Source organism: Bos indicus, chromosome 5, assembly GCF_029378745.1.
Source record: "Bos indicus isolate NIAB-ARS_2022 breed Sahiwal x Tharparkar chromosome 5, NIAB-ARS_B.indTharparkar_mat_pri_1.0, whole genome shotgun sequence".
In the NCBI taxonomy this organism is placed as follows: Eukaryota; Metazoa; Chordata; class Mammalia; order Artiodactyla; family Bovidae; genus Bos; species Bos indicus.
Window position 1 is genome coordinate 56,504,017 of NC_091764.1, and position 16,280 is coordinate 56,520,296.

Here is a 16,280-nt window from a genome sequence, read left to right on the forward strand (position 1 = left end):
CTGGGCTCCTTGACCGGCTGAGCTCTGGCAGGGTCTGGAGAGACTGGGGTGGGGGCGGGGCAGTCCGGGATGGGGCTCAGGTCGCAGGTGGCCAATGAGCTGATTCATTAAGTGCGTCCCTGGAGGGAAGAAGTGAGGATCTCTGTCTCATCAGATACTGGGATCCTTTCGAGATTTAGCCTGAAAGGGGGCCCAAGGCTGGGGGGACTCATGTGAGCAGAGGTGAGCTGGGTCCGTGGCTCCATGCATGGTCCCCTCCATCCCAAGCTCAGCACTGGACTTCATCACACCTGCCCCCGGTACCCCCCTGCTTTTCCATACACCAGAGATGTCAGGCTGCTGCCAACGGTCACCTTGCTAATCACTGTCCCACAGCTGGGGCCTACAGCTGGTGGCACTTGACAGAGGGCTGCTCCCCCACCCAGACTCTCTCATCCCCACGGCTGACGTCTTCCCTCTTGTCTTCATTTGTTTTCCATGTGTCATTCACATTATTTCTTTCTTGGTTTCCAACTGTCTCACACCATCTCATTGTCCCTGTTTCTGTGGGCTCTGACTAATGTTAACACGTAATGTTTTGTATCATACTTTAAATATCCCCCCACTTCCTCCATATCTGTTTCCTCGTAGAAGCTGTATTGTCTCAGCCTCTACTGCTCTGGTCTCTACCTTTAGGGAACAAGCAGCTCCTTTGTTTGTAGTAAGGTGTAAATCCCCGCTTGTGAGAGCACACATATGGCTGCCTTTGTTTCTGTCTGGGCGGCTCTGCCTCCTTCCAGATCTCTGCCTTCCCTGCCTCTTTCCTGTCTCTGCTGAGCTCACTGTGCCTTGAGGACGGGGTCTCCCTCCACCTCAGCTTCTATCAGCAGGCAGCTCACGCCCCAGGTGATCATACTGGCGGGAGACCTGATTAACTCCTCCTCTTGCCTGCAGACGAATTTAGCTCTCAGGGCACAAACCAGCCCTGAGTCCTGGCACACCCTGCCCTGAGCTGACAGAGGACCCAGGGAGGCAGCTCTTCCCCGTGGGTGAGGGTCTAGAGCTGTCATTGGTAGGGGTACTCTGTCCTGCGCTGGGGCTCTGACCACCCTTCCACTGCCCCAACAGATCCCCCATCCTTGACTTCTCAGAATCAGGCTAAGAGGGGGTGGTGACCAGAGCCTGACCACCCCAGCTCTCTGCCTCATCTCCTGCTCCCAGGGCCCAAATTGTCGTCACTTTCTCAGTGAAGTGTCTGGTCATTTTCAGAAGCAATTTCAGGAGAATCTGCAGCTGCTGCTCCCTATCCTGCTTTTCCTTTCCCAGGGCTGAAGGCACTGTCACCTCTCCGGGCTAGGGATCAGGGGAGAGTGAGGAGGGAGGGTTCCTGACCTCCTTCTTGTCCTCCCCTATCAGTCATGTGGGTGGATGCTAGGCTAAGGAAGGCATGTGGGGATCCTCTCTTCTTTACTCTCCCATTTCTCCCTCCCTCCTCCTCTTTCCTGTCTCTGCTTCTCTTCTCTTCTGGAATTCAAGAGCATGTGTTTTCATCCCCTGAAGCCTATAGGGGCTGTTTCCCTACCCTTGTCATAGGGCTTGAAGTAGCTCCATCATGATGGGAGAAGCTGAAGTTCTGCCTCCCACTCCCCATCACCAGTCCAACTCACTCAATCTTGGCTGTTTGAGCCTCTGATAGGCACAAGTCATCCCAGCACCCCCTAACCCCAACGAGGAGTCATTCTGCTGTCTCATGGCACAAACCAGCTCTTGCTCAGCCCTCCTGGCTCGGCCCCATCCTGCCACAGGCTCTGAGGGACTCCTGTTCCTCATGCTGCAGGTTGTCTCCCAGCTGTGTCCTGGCCAGGGGGTTTGGCATCCTTCCATTCCTCACCGGTATCTCTCCACCCAGTGTCACCTGTGGCTCTGGCCCCTCCCACAGCATCCTGCAGCACCCCTCTAGGATGTTGAAGGGGTCCACGTGTTGCCCCGCAAGCTGTACATGTGGTGGACATACACAGGCCATCTCATGCACACAAGCACATTCTCCACCTCGACCCTCGGGATGGGCTGACTAGCTCGTCTCATCTCAGCTCCCCCATTTCCTGGCCTCACCTCCAACCTGAATCAGCAGTAAAGAGAGGGGTGGGCCCCAGAGGGGATCCTTCTAGGGATTCTGCTCCTCTAGGCCAGTGACAGTGTCTGAGACGTGGCTCAAGTCACAAGTGTTCAAAGGAAAAAACAGCTTCTTTGTAGCTGCAGTACCTGCTTTACATGCTATTTGCATATGATCTGTGGGCAAAGTGAAGCCCAGCCTGTCCTTGCCTCCCTCCTTCATCACCTCTCTGACTTAGCACCAGCTCTTTCAAGTCTTTGCTAATCCCAGAGATCAAGGGGTGATCAATTCTCCCTGCCACTCCCTTGCTCCCCCCGATCCTTGGCTCCTGCCATCCTGCGAGATGCCTTATCATCAAAGGACATTATTCATGTTGGACCTTTGCTGAAGCCTTGCTTCCCTGGTACTAGGGCATGGGGGCTGGGATGAATGGGGTGGTGGAGGGCAGGAGGCTGACATAGAGATGGGACCCAGGAGACTTTAGTCCTTGGCCCTCATCTAATATGTTCTTCCTCCTGCACCCCTAATTCCCCTCCAGCCTGTATGGCTTGGACCTCCTTTTCCAGATTGGTGAGAGGAGAGGAGGGGAGGAGGTGGGAGATGTCCAGGTCCAATTAAAAATAGCACCTGAACGTCTCAAAGGCATGAACCAGTCATATTATTTACATGTAAACAGCCTTCCCCTTCTGCCCTTTATCCCAACCCTGAGTCCGGGGCCATGGTTTCCCCAGAGAGCCAAGTAATTAGCTGGGTAATTACATTAGGCCCCAGTGGCCTCTCATGTAATTCCATGGGGTCTCAAAGAGTCAGACACTGAGCAAATGAGCATGCAGGAACATGACCTAGCTGCTACCCTCACTTGGGGATGAAGCTGGAGTCCCGTGCAGCCAGAATGACTTCTTAGTATGGCCCAAGCCTGAGGGTGGGTGGGCTGGGGAAAGAAACATTTCAGGACTCTAGCAATGCTTGAGAGGCTTTATGGAAGATCCACACTGTGGGCTGCAATGCAAGAAGCTAGACTCAGGCTACCTTTTTTGTTTTATAAATAAATTTTTGTTGAGCACCTATTATATGCCAAACACTATAGAGCTAAGAATCCAATAGCAAACAGATGAAAAGTTCTTGCCCTTGTAAAGATGACATTCTGGTGGGAGGTGAGATAGACAGACTTTACAAGTAAATTTGTAGTATGTTTGATGTAATGTATGAAGAAAAGAAATGAGGGGATATGGAGAATAAAGTGGTAGTAATTTTATTAAAAATTTCCTGGCCAAGCTGAGAGGGATGTGGGACCTTAGTTTCCCAACCAGGAATTGAACCTGTGCTCCTGCATTGGGAGCTCAGTGTCTTAACCACTGGACTGCCAAGGAAGTCCCTAGTGGTAGTAACTTTAAATAGGGTGATTGGGAAAGGTGCTGGTGAGCAGGAACCATTATAATACTTATGCAATAGAGCTATGATTCTCTTCCAAATCCCAAGATATAGAAGAGTACCCGGTCCCAATCTCTAGGTCTTTTCGGGAGGTGGACCCCCACCCCTCTGGGGGACCTAACTCTCCCCTTACTGGTCAAAGTATAGACCAGTGCAGTACAATGAAGGGGAGGTTGGGAGTGAGAAACACCTGGATTTGAGGCTGTTCTCCAGGAGCTATATGTCCTGAAGCATGTGTCTGAACTTTTTGAGCCTCAGTTCCCTCATCTGAAAATAGGAATGTTTCCCACTCACACAGTGGAGGTGATGAAAATCAGTTGAATTGCTCTCTGCTGAAAGTGAAAGTGAAGTCGCTCAGCCATGTCCAACTCTTTTCGACCCCATGGACTGTAGCCTACCAGTCTTCTCCATCCATGGGATTCTCCAGGCAAGAATACTGGAGTGGGTTACCATTTCCTTCTCCAGGGGATCTTCCCGACCCAGGGATCAAACTTGGGTCTCCCGCATTGGAGGCAGACGCTTTAACTTCTGAGCCACCCTTGCAAATGTTCAAATTCTTCCTCCATTATAAATAAACACTGAGAGTGACGACTGCTCTGAAGCCGGCTTTCACTTCATCTCCCCTCATCTCCTATGGCGGCATTCTTTCTCTCTGGATCCTGACTCTGACCCTCCCCTGGGGCTCTCTTACCTTGGGGGCCTGAAGTGAGCACAGTGAAGCCTCTCAACTGTGGGGCAATAACTAGAGGCTTGAAAGTTCAGGGGAGAAGATGCCTGAGTTGTTTGGAGACAGAGTGGGGGATAAATGTAACAAAGGAGAAAAAGAAGCAATTAAGAGATCAATGCTGGAGCGGGGGCGAGGGGAACAGCTTAGCCGTGGCGTTCTGTTCCTCCTCTCAGAGACGACAGCAGGAAGGATAGAAGTGAGAACCCTGGAAGGATGCAACAACGTCAGGCTGATTCAGGGGTCAAGAAACGGGGTGGGAGGCCCCAGGGGAGGGGCACTGGCCCTGGGGAGGCGATGGAGGGAGGCAGACGCTGGAGGTTTTGCACTAGCCACTGGGGAGAAGTGCTGACCCTAAGAGGTTTAAGGGCCAGTGCGATGAGTCAGCTCCAGCTGGAAGGAGGATAGAGGGACAACCGAAGACTGGAGAGGTGCCAGACTCACCTCCCAATCATCCGGGATGGGATCCTGCTCATCCTGGTGGTGTGGACGGGGGGGTGGCCAGAGAAGAACCTGCCAGAGATTGGTTTGGCCTGGCAGTTGAGGCTGGAAGTTTAAAGGGCAAAGAGCTGGTGTGTGGATATGGAGGAGAAAGAGCCCAGGGACCTCATCTGTTGAGTTGCATAAGCAACATCATCGCTTAGTGCGCCTAGCTCCAGGGCTGCTGGACTGTGAGTTGCTGGATAACCTCAGCTCACTGCTGGGTTTGTGGTGTGTGTGTGTGTGTGTGCGCGCGTGTGTCTGAAGCCTATATCCCCCTTCACCCCCACCAGCCTCCCGCCCCGCCAGCCACCCTGGGATTGGTGATTCTCAGCCCCTCCCCCGGCTCCCCCAGACCCTCCCAGAGCCTTTATCAGGGAGCTGGGCAGGAGTTCCTGCCACATTCCCCAGTCCCTCCACTCCCTGTTTCTCTCTTCACAGCAGCAGCACCAGCAGCGTTCGTGGGGAGCGGGCAGTGCTTCCGGCCAGCTCCCTGATCCTGCTAGACCATCTGTCCCAGGCTCCAAGCTGCTCCACAGGTAGGCACAAGCCAGAGAATGTTGGATGGATAGGAGCTGGCACCAGAGGACAGGGGTGGAGTCAGGAGGGAATAAAGGTGGCAGCCTTTGATCAGGGAGTGGGCTACTGGGCAGGTGAGCAGAAAGAGGCGATAGGGGTTGATGTAGTGATGCCTGGAGCCTGTGGGTACAGACTGATTCTTCCAATATTTAGAAAGTTTTGGCCTAAGTCTTAGGGTATCTAGGGCTGGAAAATAGCATTCAGGCTCCCTCCTCCAGCTGACGAACGAAATAGACCCTTGCAGGTCCTGTCAGTCTATTATCTTCCCTGGGAGCTGGAGCCCCCGGCATTGTTGCGCCATTGCTCATTGCCAGGTGCACAAACTGGGGGAACATGTGATAGAGGCTGGGAGACTGATCCCCTCCAGCTCAGAGACTCTCACTGACCAAGGCTGGGGTGGGAGAGTTGGGGGCTGGGGAGGCAGGGTACTGGTGGTGAATGCCTCCTGCATTTGCACCTGTGTTGTGTCCTCCTCCTCCCTGCCTCCCCTGTCCTGTCTCTCTGTCCTCCTAGGCATCATGCGGAGCACCCTGCTGTTTGCAGTCATCCTGGCCCTCAGCTCAGCTCGGAGTTTGGGTGCGGTCTGTGAGGAGTCACAGGAGCAGGTGGTGCCCGGTGGGGGTCACAGCAAGGTAAGGCTCCCCCTCTGGTTTGCCACCCCGGCAGAATACCAGACACCATCATGGGGGCCACACTCTGCCTGTCCCAGCTCTGTAGGGAGGAAGGTGGGATGGGCGGGTGGGGAGTTACTTGGATTATCCACCAGAGGGCTGGACTGCCCTGCCTCTCTGGGGGCCTCATGTTCTCCCAGTATGTCTGTCAGTGTCTCTGTCCCTCTGCATGTCTTTGACACCTTGTACGTAAAAGGTGCCCCACTGATACATTGTTTTTTTGATTGTCTGGTGACCTGGTGAGTGGATGGTGCTGGATAAGGTGGTCTCAGGTTCCCTGAGTCCAGCTCAGGTTCTGTCCCTTTGCAGGGGGGCAGGTCTTCCTCACTCCCTGGATGGCATGAAACAGTCAGAATTTCTCTCCCAAATAGTCGTTTGTATTCTTTGTTACCTGTCAGTTTTATGTATTATGTTGTTTTAAAAATTCACATGAATTCCCTTATCCCCTGCTCTTCCACCCTTAGTAACCTCAGGTGCTCCTAAGATCCCAACCCTTTCTTTCCTCCTGTCCCATGTCCCCCTCTAGCCTCTGCTTAGTCAGGATAGGAAACAAAAAATCACAAAACAAGTTGGGCCCCAGTTTCTGAAGTTCCTCTAAGAAAAAGAATAGGAGTTGTTAGAATAGGGGTACTGGGGGAGAACAAGGAGGAAGTCTTTTCAAGGTTTTGAAAAGACAGCAATTATATTGGTACGAGTGCTTTTAAGATGATTACAGGTGGAACTTATTACAAAGTCAGCATGTGAAGTCTAAATGCCTCTCCAGCTTGGATCTGTTTAGCATCTCATTACAGGAGGTGCGCAGAGTATTTGAACAATTTGGGGAAGTGGTTGCGTGGGAAGCTGTGGGCTGGGCAAAGAGACATCATCAGTTTTTGTCCAGCTGGTGAGGTGTCCCAATGCATGATGGGCTGGCAACCTTGCAGGTGGTAGCTGCTACACGAGCTCCAAAAGACCAGAACCAGTTCAAAAAACACAGAGCAAGTGCCAGACAAAGGCTGGACACTGCGTTCGGAGCCAAAGTTTCAGCTGGAGACCGAATATCTGGGTCTGTTACTCTGAGACAAATGTGCTTTCCGACCTTGCCCTTCTTGTCCAGTAAAAGAGAGGTTGCCTTCTTGCCCCTTCTCCCTACAGGTCCATGAGGATGAGATAAATTGGGATGAGACAGGAGTAGGATGTATGTGTGCCTGGGCAGCCAGGTTGGCATGTGTGAAACCACCAAGATGATTAAGAACCCCTGCTCAGCAACAGGGCTACAATGGGGTTCAGTTGTGGAGGAGAAGAGACTTCATTCTGAGCATGCTGCCTTCTGAAATTCTAAATCCGGGGCGGGGTGGTGGGGAGAGAGACAGAAAAACACGGGCAGAAACCAATGGAAAAGAAAAGAGAGGGAGCGGCGGTGGGAAACACAGGGAGAGAAACACCCATGGACTCAGTGGAGAGTGGGGCGATTCCAGGATGGCTGGTGGCCCCGGCTGCCTACACCCACGTGTCCCCAGGACCAAGTCCTGTCTGTGGCTCAATCATGGAGCACAGACCAGAGGATACTAGCTCTGTCTGATGAACCTTTCTCAGAAATTCCTGGCTCACTCGATTAGTGGGGCAACCATATCCTTGGTCAGACCGGTTCCGGATGTGCCAGGGTGAAAAGAACCAAAGGCCCTTATCACTGAGAGGTGGCAGGAGCTGTGAGGGGCCCCAGGAGTCTGTCCCCTTTGAGCTTGGGAGATAGCATGACCAACTGTCCTGGTTTTCCCAGGACTGTCCCAGCTTGAGCACTGAAAGCCCCACACACCTGGGCAAACTGGGGCAGTTGGTCGGCCTACAGGGATACCCAACGTGTTCCCTCTACACGTGCCTCCCAAATCTTGCCATGAATCACCTGGGAGCCTGGTTAAGACTCAGATTTTGTCTCAGTTGGTCTGGTATAGGACCAAGATTAAGTATTTTTAACAAACTCCCAGCGGTTATGCTGCTAGTCCACAATTTGAGAGCCCACTTCTCTTCTAGTGTGAAACCAGAGGAAATCTGGAAAGAAATAGGACGTCAGGTTCAGCTGTGATGAGCTCAGGAAGAGGCCATTTCTTGTGGGAAAAGAGTGAGAGGACTGGGGGTGAGCCTCCTCCTTGGCCCTCTTTGTCTCTCTCCCCCAGAAGGACTCAAATCTCTACCAGCTGCCCCCATCATTGCTCCGGAGACTCTATGATAGCCGCGTGGTCTCCCTGGATGGATTGCTCAAGATGCTGAGCAAGGCCAGCGTAGGTAGGATACAGCCTCAGGGAAAGGGGTTTGGGGGGCAGGATTCTGAAGATTAAATAGGCCTGGGAGACCCTTCAAGAGGGAAGGAGACTGGAGATGGCTTCTTGAATGATTGAGGGTTGTGATCTGAACCCCCTCCAATCGTCTCTTTGCAGATCCCATTCCCCAGTTACATGCTTGTTCTTGCTTCACAGGTCCTAAGGAGTCACCACTTCCCCAGAAACGTGAGTAGCCTCCTCTCCTTCCCGACCTCTGCTGACCACTTGCCCAGAGCTCCACGGGCACAGGGCCCAGTGACTATTTTGGCTGGCCCTTGTTCCACTGGTGCAAACAGCATCCCAGCTGCAACTGCTCAGTCAGCCTCTAGAGAGTGTGAGAGGCCCCTGGGTGCCAGAGGAAGCAGGTGTGGGGGGCCTGGTGAGGTCTTCCTCCATGGGCGTGGTAGTGCAAGTCAAGAGGATCTCTTGGTGGCTGTGAAGATTCTAAATCAGGCACCTGCTGGGTGGGAGAATTTGAGAGTTCTTGAAAGATGGGGGAGAGGGAGGTAGACAGAGAGGGTGGGCTAAGGGGACAGCCTGTTAACTGTGGGGAGGCAAGCTGTGGTGAGATACAGAAACAGAGACCAGAACCCAACCTCAGAAATCTTGACACCTGTCTGGGGAAATATATCAACCCCTCATCGTGATGGTTGACCATGTTGGCCCTTTTTATGCAGGTGACATGCATGACTTCTTTGTGGGTCTCATGGGCAAGAGGAACCTCCAGCCAGGTAGGAGCATGGTGGGAGGGCTGGGGTGCTGGCAAAGGTGTAGCAGGAGTCAACTGCTTCATGTTTGTCAGTGGGGGGAAAGACAGGACTTTCCCTAGCTACAGTGAGGGCTCCTCTACCCCTCTACTCAATCAGCTTGGACCCACAGTCCAGCCCTCCCCAGGAGCAAAGCGGGGAGACCTTTCTAAGAAGGTCCTGCTGCAGTTGGGAAAGGGTCAAAGAGGCTTTACTTGCCCCTCCCCCATTTCCCAAACAGAGAGTCCCTCTTCTTCCTAACTCTGTCGTCCAAAGCTGTCCTGCATAGCCAGCCCTTTGCTTTTGGGTTAGGGTGAAGGTCATAGTCAGAAAAATCCCTCCTAACTTCACCCTTTACATCCCTCCAGACACTCCTGTTGATATAAACCAAGAAAACATCCCCAGCTTTGGCACCTTCAAGTACCCTCCAAGTGTGGAATGAGGTAAGGACTTACTCAGGGCGAGGAGAGGGGATTGTGGGTATGTGGTAGGGTAGGAGGGGCGTTGCCAGAGGATCATTTCCTCTGATGCTATGGGCATTAATGCTCATAATTAACACCCTAAATACATCCCAACACTTAGAAGTGTGTGCTTGTCTGTGACCACACACACACGTGTGCACACAGAAAAACACACAAACACACACGCACATACCCCTCTTTCTCATCTCTTTCCAGCCTCATTGATCCCGGCTTACAATTGAGCCGGAGTGAGTTGGGGGAAATGGCAAGAGGAGGTTTTCCCCTGGGGTTTCTTTGATGGAGAACTTCTGTTGTTTGGACTCTATTCTCTTGTGATTTGTGCAAAAGATGGAGAGATCATTATTGGATAATTATAGGTACCACATTTATTCCCACGTGAAGCATTTTGCTTCCCAGGGAGGCTGAAACCATCCAGATCATCGTGAATCTTGGGTTACCGGGTCCACTATAGAGTTCTTTGCAAGGATGATTCTTGCATTTCTTTCTAGAAATGCAAGAAAAACTCTGAAATCTAATGGGGATTGGCTGGAAACTGTTATCGTAATCGCTCTGTGCAGAGTAATGAATAAGAGCATGGCCTGAGTTTGAATCCTGGATCTGTCACTCACTAGCTGTGTCTCTTGGCCAGGTTACATAATCCTTCTGTGCCTCTGTTTCCTCATCTGAAAAGTGGGGATGATAATATTATCTCACAGGGCTGTTGCTGTGAGTCTAGGTCAAGTGTTCAGAACAGTGCCTGGCACATAGCATTGTACCTTGGCTTCACTGTGACTGTCGCAGTCTGGGAGGTGTAGGGAAGGTTCCAGTGTTGCCTCGGTGGGCTCTGGTCTGTCTGTCTGAAGTTGTCTGGGCTGGAACCTAGGCCTGAGTCGGCTGACAGTTCTTCCACTTGGTATGTGAACGTGAGTCCCCCCGGGGGAAGTGTGTTGTCAAAATGCGGAACCATCTGCCTTGACACCAGCTTTCCACACATAGCAATAGCAGCTCACTGATGGCTTTCTTTGCACCAGCTTCCCAAGAATGGTGTTGGGGGAGGCAAAGAGAGGGGTCAGGAAGCCTTTGTCTTCCTAGAGACTCCTGCCCCTCTCCCTGAGGCCCTATTACCCCCTCTCATTGGTTTCAAGGGAGACCCAAGGACCAGGAGCTGGCTCTCAATGAGACTGCCTGTGCATGACTCCCAGGCCCAGAGTCATGACTGTGCCCCCCATTCAGTGTTGGGCGAGGGGGCACAAAAAGCTGTAATAACCGTAACTCGCTGATTACATGGTACTTACTGTATCATTTTGCTCTCTTTAGATTGTTATTTCAGTCTTGCCAACGGCCAGATAATTATACGGGGCAGCTATATCTGGATGACATACTCTCCCCAACGTTATGCATCGGCCATAAAGATAATTACAGTGCAATTTTGCCATAGTATTTTATACAAATGGCAGAAACAAGCACATTATAGAAATCTACTTGTAATGCTTTCTGGTGAATCTAGGCTTTTTCGGAGGGACTGGACTCATAATTGCAGCCCTCATAATCTCACCACGGATGGCGCATTCCAAACCTGTTAGGTACTGGGGAGAATAGACTCAAGGCCTCTGGGGCTGGCATGTAAAGATTAGATGAGATGGATCAACACAGATCATCCTGCTGTCTAATTTCATTCATGTGAAACTGCTGAAAAAGGAAGTGATCCCTGGACCTGTCCTTCCTCTGGGAGGTTTCTGGGAAGAGGAGGAGGGACTGGGTGAGGCCAGGGGAGCATTAGCTCCAAGATGCATTGGACAGGGCTGTGTGTATGCCCGGCTCATAGGGATGCCAGGATGATATGAACTTTGCCACTACGTCCTTCTGTGTGGACCCCTCAGACCACGCACATGGTGTTTATGAATGGGTAGTGCAATGCACATAGCAGCCGGGAAGACGCAAGCAACTGTAGCTAGGAGAGTTTTTCAATCCTCTAGTTCAAAGGCTACATGGAGAGCTAAGGGCTAAGGCTTCCATTCTCTCTACTGCTCCCTTACAGAAGCCCCTCCCTTTCTCCCCCACCTCCCTGGTGGGTGGGTGGTGGGAGTTTTAAGGACAGAGATGTGATCTGATCTTTTTTTTGGTCCTCAGCACTCCACTCCTGGACTCCTGGGCTACATCGTGAAGACACCCACCCCTGGATGCACATGCTTCTATTTCCCTTCCTCCTCCCTACCCCTGTAACACTCTTGTGCTTTGACCCCTTCTTCTCTCTGTCCCACTGGCTGCAGAAACTGCCTTGTGAGCATCCCCAGTCCCTGTAATCATTGACTACAGATGGCCCTGGATTTTCTGTAGCATCCTACAAATATAATGTCTCTCTCTATTCCTCAACAATAAAGGATTTTTACATATTATGACCTACAGGATGTATTTGGTTGGTGGATGGGTTTTTCTCTTTCTTGACTCTTTTGGCTGTATCACACACACACACACACATGATACACACACTTATATCATATATAAATGGAAGTTTCTTTATTTTGTACACATGTCAATTTTCCCAACACTGTCTTACTCGTTGCTTCATATAGTTAGTTTGGGAAGATTTGTTTAGTGATTGAAAGAAGAAATGAATTTGGAAGATGGTTTCTAGCACTCAAAGACTTTCACAGACCAGCTTTAGATAAAGAAAAAAACAAGGATTTCCAGGGTGGTCCAGTAGTTAAGAATCCACTTTGAAATACAGGGGACCCAGGTTCGATTCCTGGTGGGGGAACTAAGATCCTGTGTGCTGAGGAGCAATGAAGCCAACGTGCAGTAACTACTGAGCCCGAGTGACACAAGAGAGTCCGTGCATCACAAGGAAATATCCTATATGATGGAAAAAAGATCCCGCATGTTGCAACTGAGACCTGATGCAGCCGAGTAAACAGATAAATATTAAAAAAAGAAAAACCAGATATTCTGTATTTCCAGGATGGGCCTGGGAGACATTAACCCCTGATTCCTACTCTGTAGAGAAGGGAGATGGGGATGATGGCTGTGCAAAGACCCAGCCCCAAAGAAGGATGCATCTGTAGCACTACTATTTCTCCATCCCCCGACATTGGGCTTGGGTCCTATGACAGGTAGTGGGATGAGATGGTGACCCACAAACAGAGTTTACAGGCTAGCAGGGCTTTGGGTCAGCAAACAGCACTTGATCTTGCTAGGTTGGAATGTAGACAGGAAAGTTACTGTAGGAGCCGAGAAGGAGGAGAGCAAGATCTCTTGAGCTTTAACTGGTCACTTTAGTTATAAAGGGAAAATGTTTATTTCCGACTCTTCTGTAATGCAACTGTTACCAGCCTCTGTAATGGTGGTCTAGTAGTCTGCAGTGTATGTAAGGCACTTAAAGGAGGTATGTGTGGGTGTCTTTTATTAATCTTATGTGCCACCCATCGCAGTCCACTGGTCCCAAATGGGGGTTCTGTACCTTAATTGAAGAGAACAGCCTGAGAAGTCCTCAGGCTCCCTGCCTTAGCTTAGTGCAAGGGCCTTGGCCATGACCCTGAACCACCCTCATACAAAGGGTGGTGCAAAGCATTTAAAAATAAAATTGTTAAAAATAAATAAATAAAAATTAAAAGATTGGCATCTGGAGATGTAGGGATGGGAGACGTTCTGTAGGACTGAACCTTTATCCTATGAAACCTGATACTATTCCCAGGTAGATAGTGTTGGAGCATTGCTTGTTGGTGTGGGAGATCTCAGCTAGGTGCTCAGCTTTCCCAAGGCTGGGAAAAGACAGGGCCATGGAGCCAGAGACTTCTTCCTGCAGGTCCTTCACCCCAGTGAACGTTCTCTCTTTTCAGAACCTGACTGGGGCAATTTTGGGCCCACAGCTCCATGGTGGGGGCACTTACCTGGGTATCTCTGGTGTCTGGTTTACCACTAGAAGTCAGAGAATCTACCTGCAATAAAGGAGACCTGCGTTCGATCCCTGGGGTTAGGAAGATTCCCCTGGAGAAGAGAATTGCAACCCACTCCAGTATTCCTACCTGGAGAATTCCATGGACAGAAGAGCCTGGAGGGCTACAGTCCATGGAGTTGCAAAGAGTCAGACATGACTGAACGACTAACATTTTCACATTTCAAAGAATACCCTCACCCCAAACCTTGAAGGCTTTTCTCAATGAGTTATCATGTTAGCATTTCAAAATTATCTACCTAGATTGTTTAAAAGTGGGATAAGTTTTGCAGAGTCTGGGGGATTTATTTGGGTCATGAAAGCTTCTGCTCAGACGTGAGAGTCAGGCCTGTGCTTTGCCTGACACCAACGCTTTGCCAAGTAGGAGCATAAATACAGAAAGGTTGCTCTCTAGTGGGACTGACGAAAACTGCAGTATTGGGGATTCCAGGAAAAATGAAGACCAGCTTTAAATTCGATTCCTGGTTTTGTGCTTGGAGAATGTGTGAAGGAATCCTGGCCTTCTTCTTCCTATTGGAAGGAGGTTGATGCCGAAGAGGGCCTTGAATCAATAAGACCTTGGCCTAATTCCTGGCTTTTCTCCATTTAGTTTTGTACATCTGTGTTATTGTGATTATATGGTGATTTACTTCAAAGACTTTTGTATTAAAGGTTCTAGACCCAATTCAATGCATGTGGAGGGGGAGATCTCTCACACCAACAAACAAAGCTCCAACACTGTCTACCTGGAGATAGTATCAGATTTCACAGATTGAAGACTCAGTCCTATGGAACAACGTCAGATGCCAATCGTTTAATTTTTATTTGTTAATTTTTAAAATTTTTGTTTATTTAAAAATTAATTTTAAATTGGAATATAGTTGGGTTACAATGCTGTGTTAGCTTCTGCAGTATAGCAAAGTGAATCAGTTATACATATACATATATCCACTCTTTTTAATATTCTATTCCCATATAGGTCATTCAGTTCAGTTCAGTGTAGTCGCTCAGTCATGTCTGACTCTTTGTGACTCCGTGGACTGTAGACTGCCAGGCTCCTCTGTCCAGGGGATTCTCCAGGCAAGAACACTGACTGGAGTGGGTAGCCGTTCCATTCTCCAGTGGATCTTCCAGACCCAGAAATCAAACTTATGTCTCCTGCGTTGCAGGCAAATTCTTTACTGTCAGAGCCACCAGGGCAGCCCATATAGGTCATTATAGAATATAATAGAATTCCCTTTGCTATACAGTAGCTTCTTATTAGTTATCTATTTATATAAAGCAATGTCTACGTGTCACTCCCAATCTCCCAATTTGCCCTTCTCCCCCTTCCCCCTCGGTAACCGTACATTTGTTTCCTACACTGTGACTCAATTTCCGTTTTCTAAATAGGTTCATTCGTACCATTTTTCTAGATTCCACAAACAAGTAATATCATGTGATATTTGTCTTTCTTTTTTACAACTTTGTTTATTTATTTTTGGCTGTGCTGGGTCTTCCTTGCTGCATGAGGGCTTTCTCTAGTTAGGTGAGCAGGGGCTACTCTCCAGTTGTGACGCACACGTTTCTCATTGTGGTGTCTCTTGTTGCAAAGCATGGGCTCTAGGGTGCATGGGCTTCAGTATTCGCTGCTCTCAGGCTCAGTGGCTGTGGCCTGTGGGCTCTAGAGTGTGGGCTCCGTAGTTGTGGTGCATGGGCTTAGTTGCCCTGCAGTATGCAGAATCTTCCCAGACCAGGGATCAAAACCATGTCCCCTGCATTGGCAGGTGAATTCTTAACCACTGGACCACGAGGGAAGTCCACTTTTTCTTTTTTGTGTTTGTATCTATTGTAGTTTGGGGATTTGCTGTTGCCATGAGGTTTTGATTTAGCAGTCCACATATGTACAAGGTTGCTTTAAGTTGTTGGTCTCTTTCCTACCTGGAGAAGTTCCTTTAACATTTGTTGTAATGCTGGTTTGGTGGTGCTGAATTCTCTTAGCTTTTGCTTGTCTGTAAAGCTTTTGATTTCTCCTTCAAGTCTGAATGAGAGCCTTGTTGTGTAGAGTATCCTTTGTTGTAAGTTTTTCTCTTCAATTATCACTTGAAATATATTGTGTCACTCCCTTTTGGCCTGCAGAGTTTCTGCTGAAAAATCAACTGAAAACTTTATGGAGATTCCCTTGTATGTTATTTGTTACTTTTCCCTTGCTGCTTTTACTATTTTTCTGTTTATTTGATTTTTGTCAGTTTGATTACTATTTGTCTTGGCATGTTTCTCCTTGGGTTTATCCTCTATGGGATTCTCTGTACTTCCTAGACTTGAGTGGGTGCTTCCTTTCTCATGGTAGGGAAATTTTGGCTATAATGTTTTCAAATATTTTCTCAGACGCTTTCTCTTCTCCTTCTGGGACCCCTACAATGCTAATGTCAGTATGTTTAATATTGTCCCAGACTGTTCTTTTCTGTTCTTTTCATTCTTCTTTCTGTATTCTGTTTTATGGCAATAATTTCCACCACTCTGTCTCCCAGCTCACTAATTCATTCTTCTGCCTCAGTTCTTCTGCTGTTGATTCCTTCTAGTGTATTTTTCATTTCAGTTATTATAGTATTCATCTCTGTTTTTGCTTTAAATCTTCTAGCTTTTTGTTAAACATTTCTTTTATCTTCTCAATCTGTGCCTCCACTCCCCCCCACCCCCAAGATGTTGGATCATCTTTGTTATCATTACTCTGAATTCTTTTTCAGGTAGATTGCCTATCTCCTCTTCATTTAGTTGTTCTTGTGGATTTTTCTCTTGTTCCTTCATTTGCAACTTATTTGTCATCTCATTTTGTCTAAGTTTCTGTATTCATGGTCTCTTTTCCGTAGGCTGCAAGATCATAGTTCC

At 49.2% G+C, this 16,280-nt stretch overlaps 1 protein-coding gene across 2 annotated transcripts; it reads left to right on the plus strand.

The window, feature by feature from the left end:
* The first annotated feature begins 2,476 nt into the window (after positions 1-2,476).
* On the plus strand, positions 2,477-11,877 carry TAC3 (tachykinin precursor 3). 2 transcript variants are annotated; one of them, XM_019960054.2, is made up of 8 exons: positions 2,477-2,495; positions 5,169-5,266; positions 5,820-5,938; positions 8,131-8,239; positions 8,431-8,460; positions 8,952-9,005; positions 9,389-9,463; positions 11,612-11,877. In XM_019960054.2, the coding sequence occupies exons 3-7, from the start codon at positions 5,825-5,827 to the stop codon at positions 9,460-9,462; spliced, it is 381 nt and encodes a 126-aa protein (XP_019815613.1). In that variant the 5' UTR covers positions 2,477-2,495; positions 5,169-5,266; positions 5,820-5,824; the 3' UTR covers position 9,463; positions 11,612-11,877. The 2 variants fall into 2 exon arrangements, with proteins under 2 accessions (XP_019815613.1, XP_070644813.1); XM_070788712.1 differs by lacking the exon at positions 2,477-2,495 and having other exon boundaries at positions 5,117-5,266; positions 8,134-8,239.
* The last annotated feature ends 4,403 nt before the right edge of the window (positions 11,878-16,280 follow it).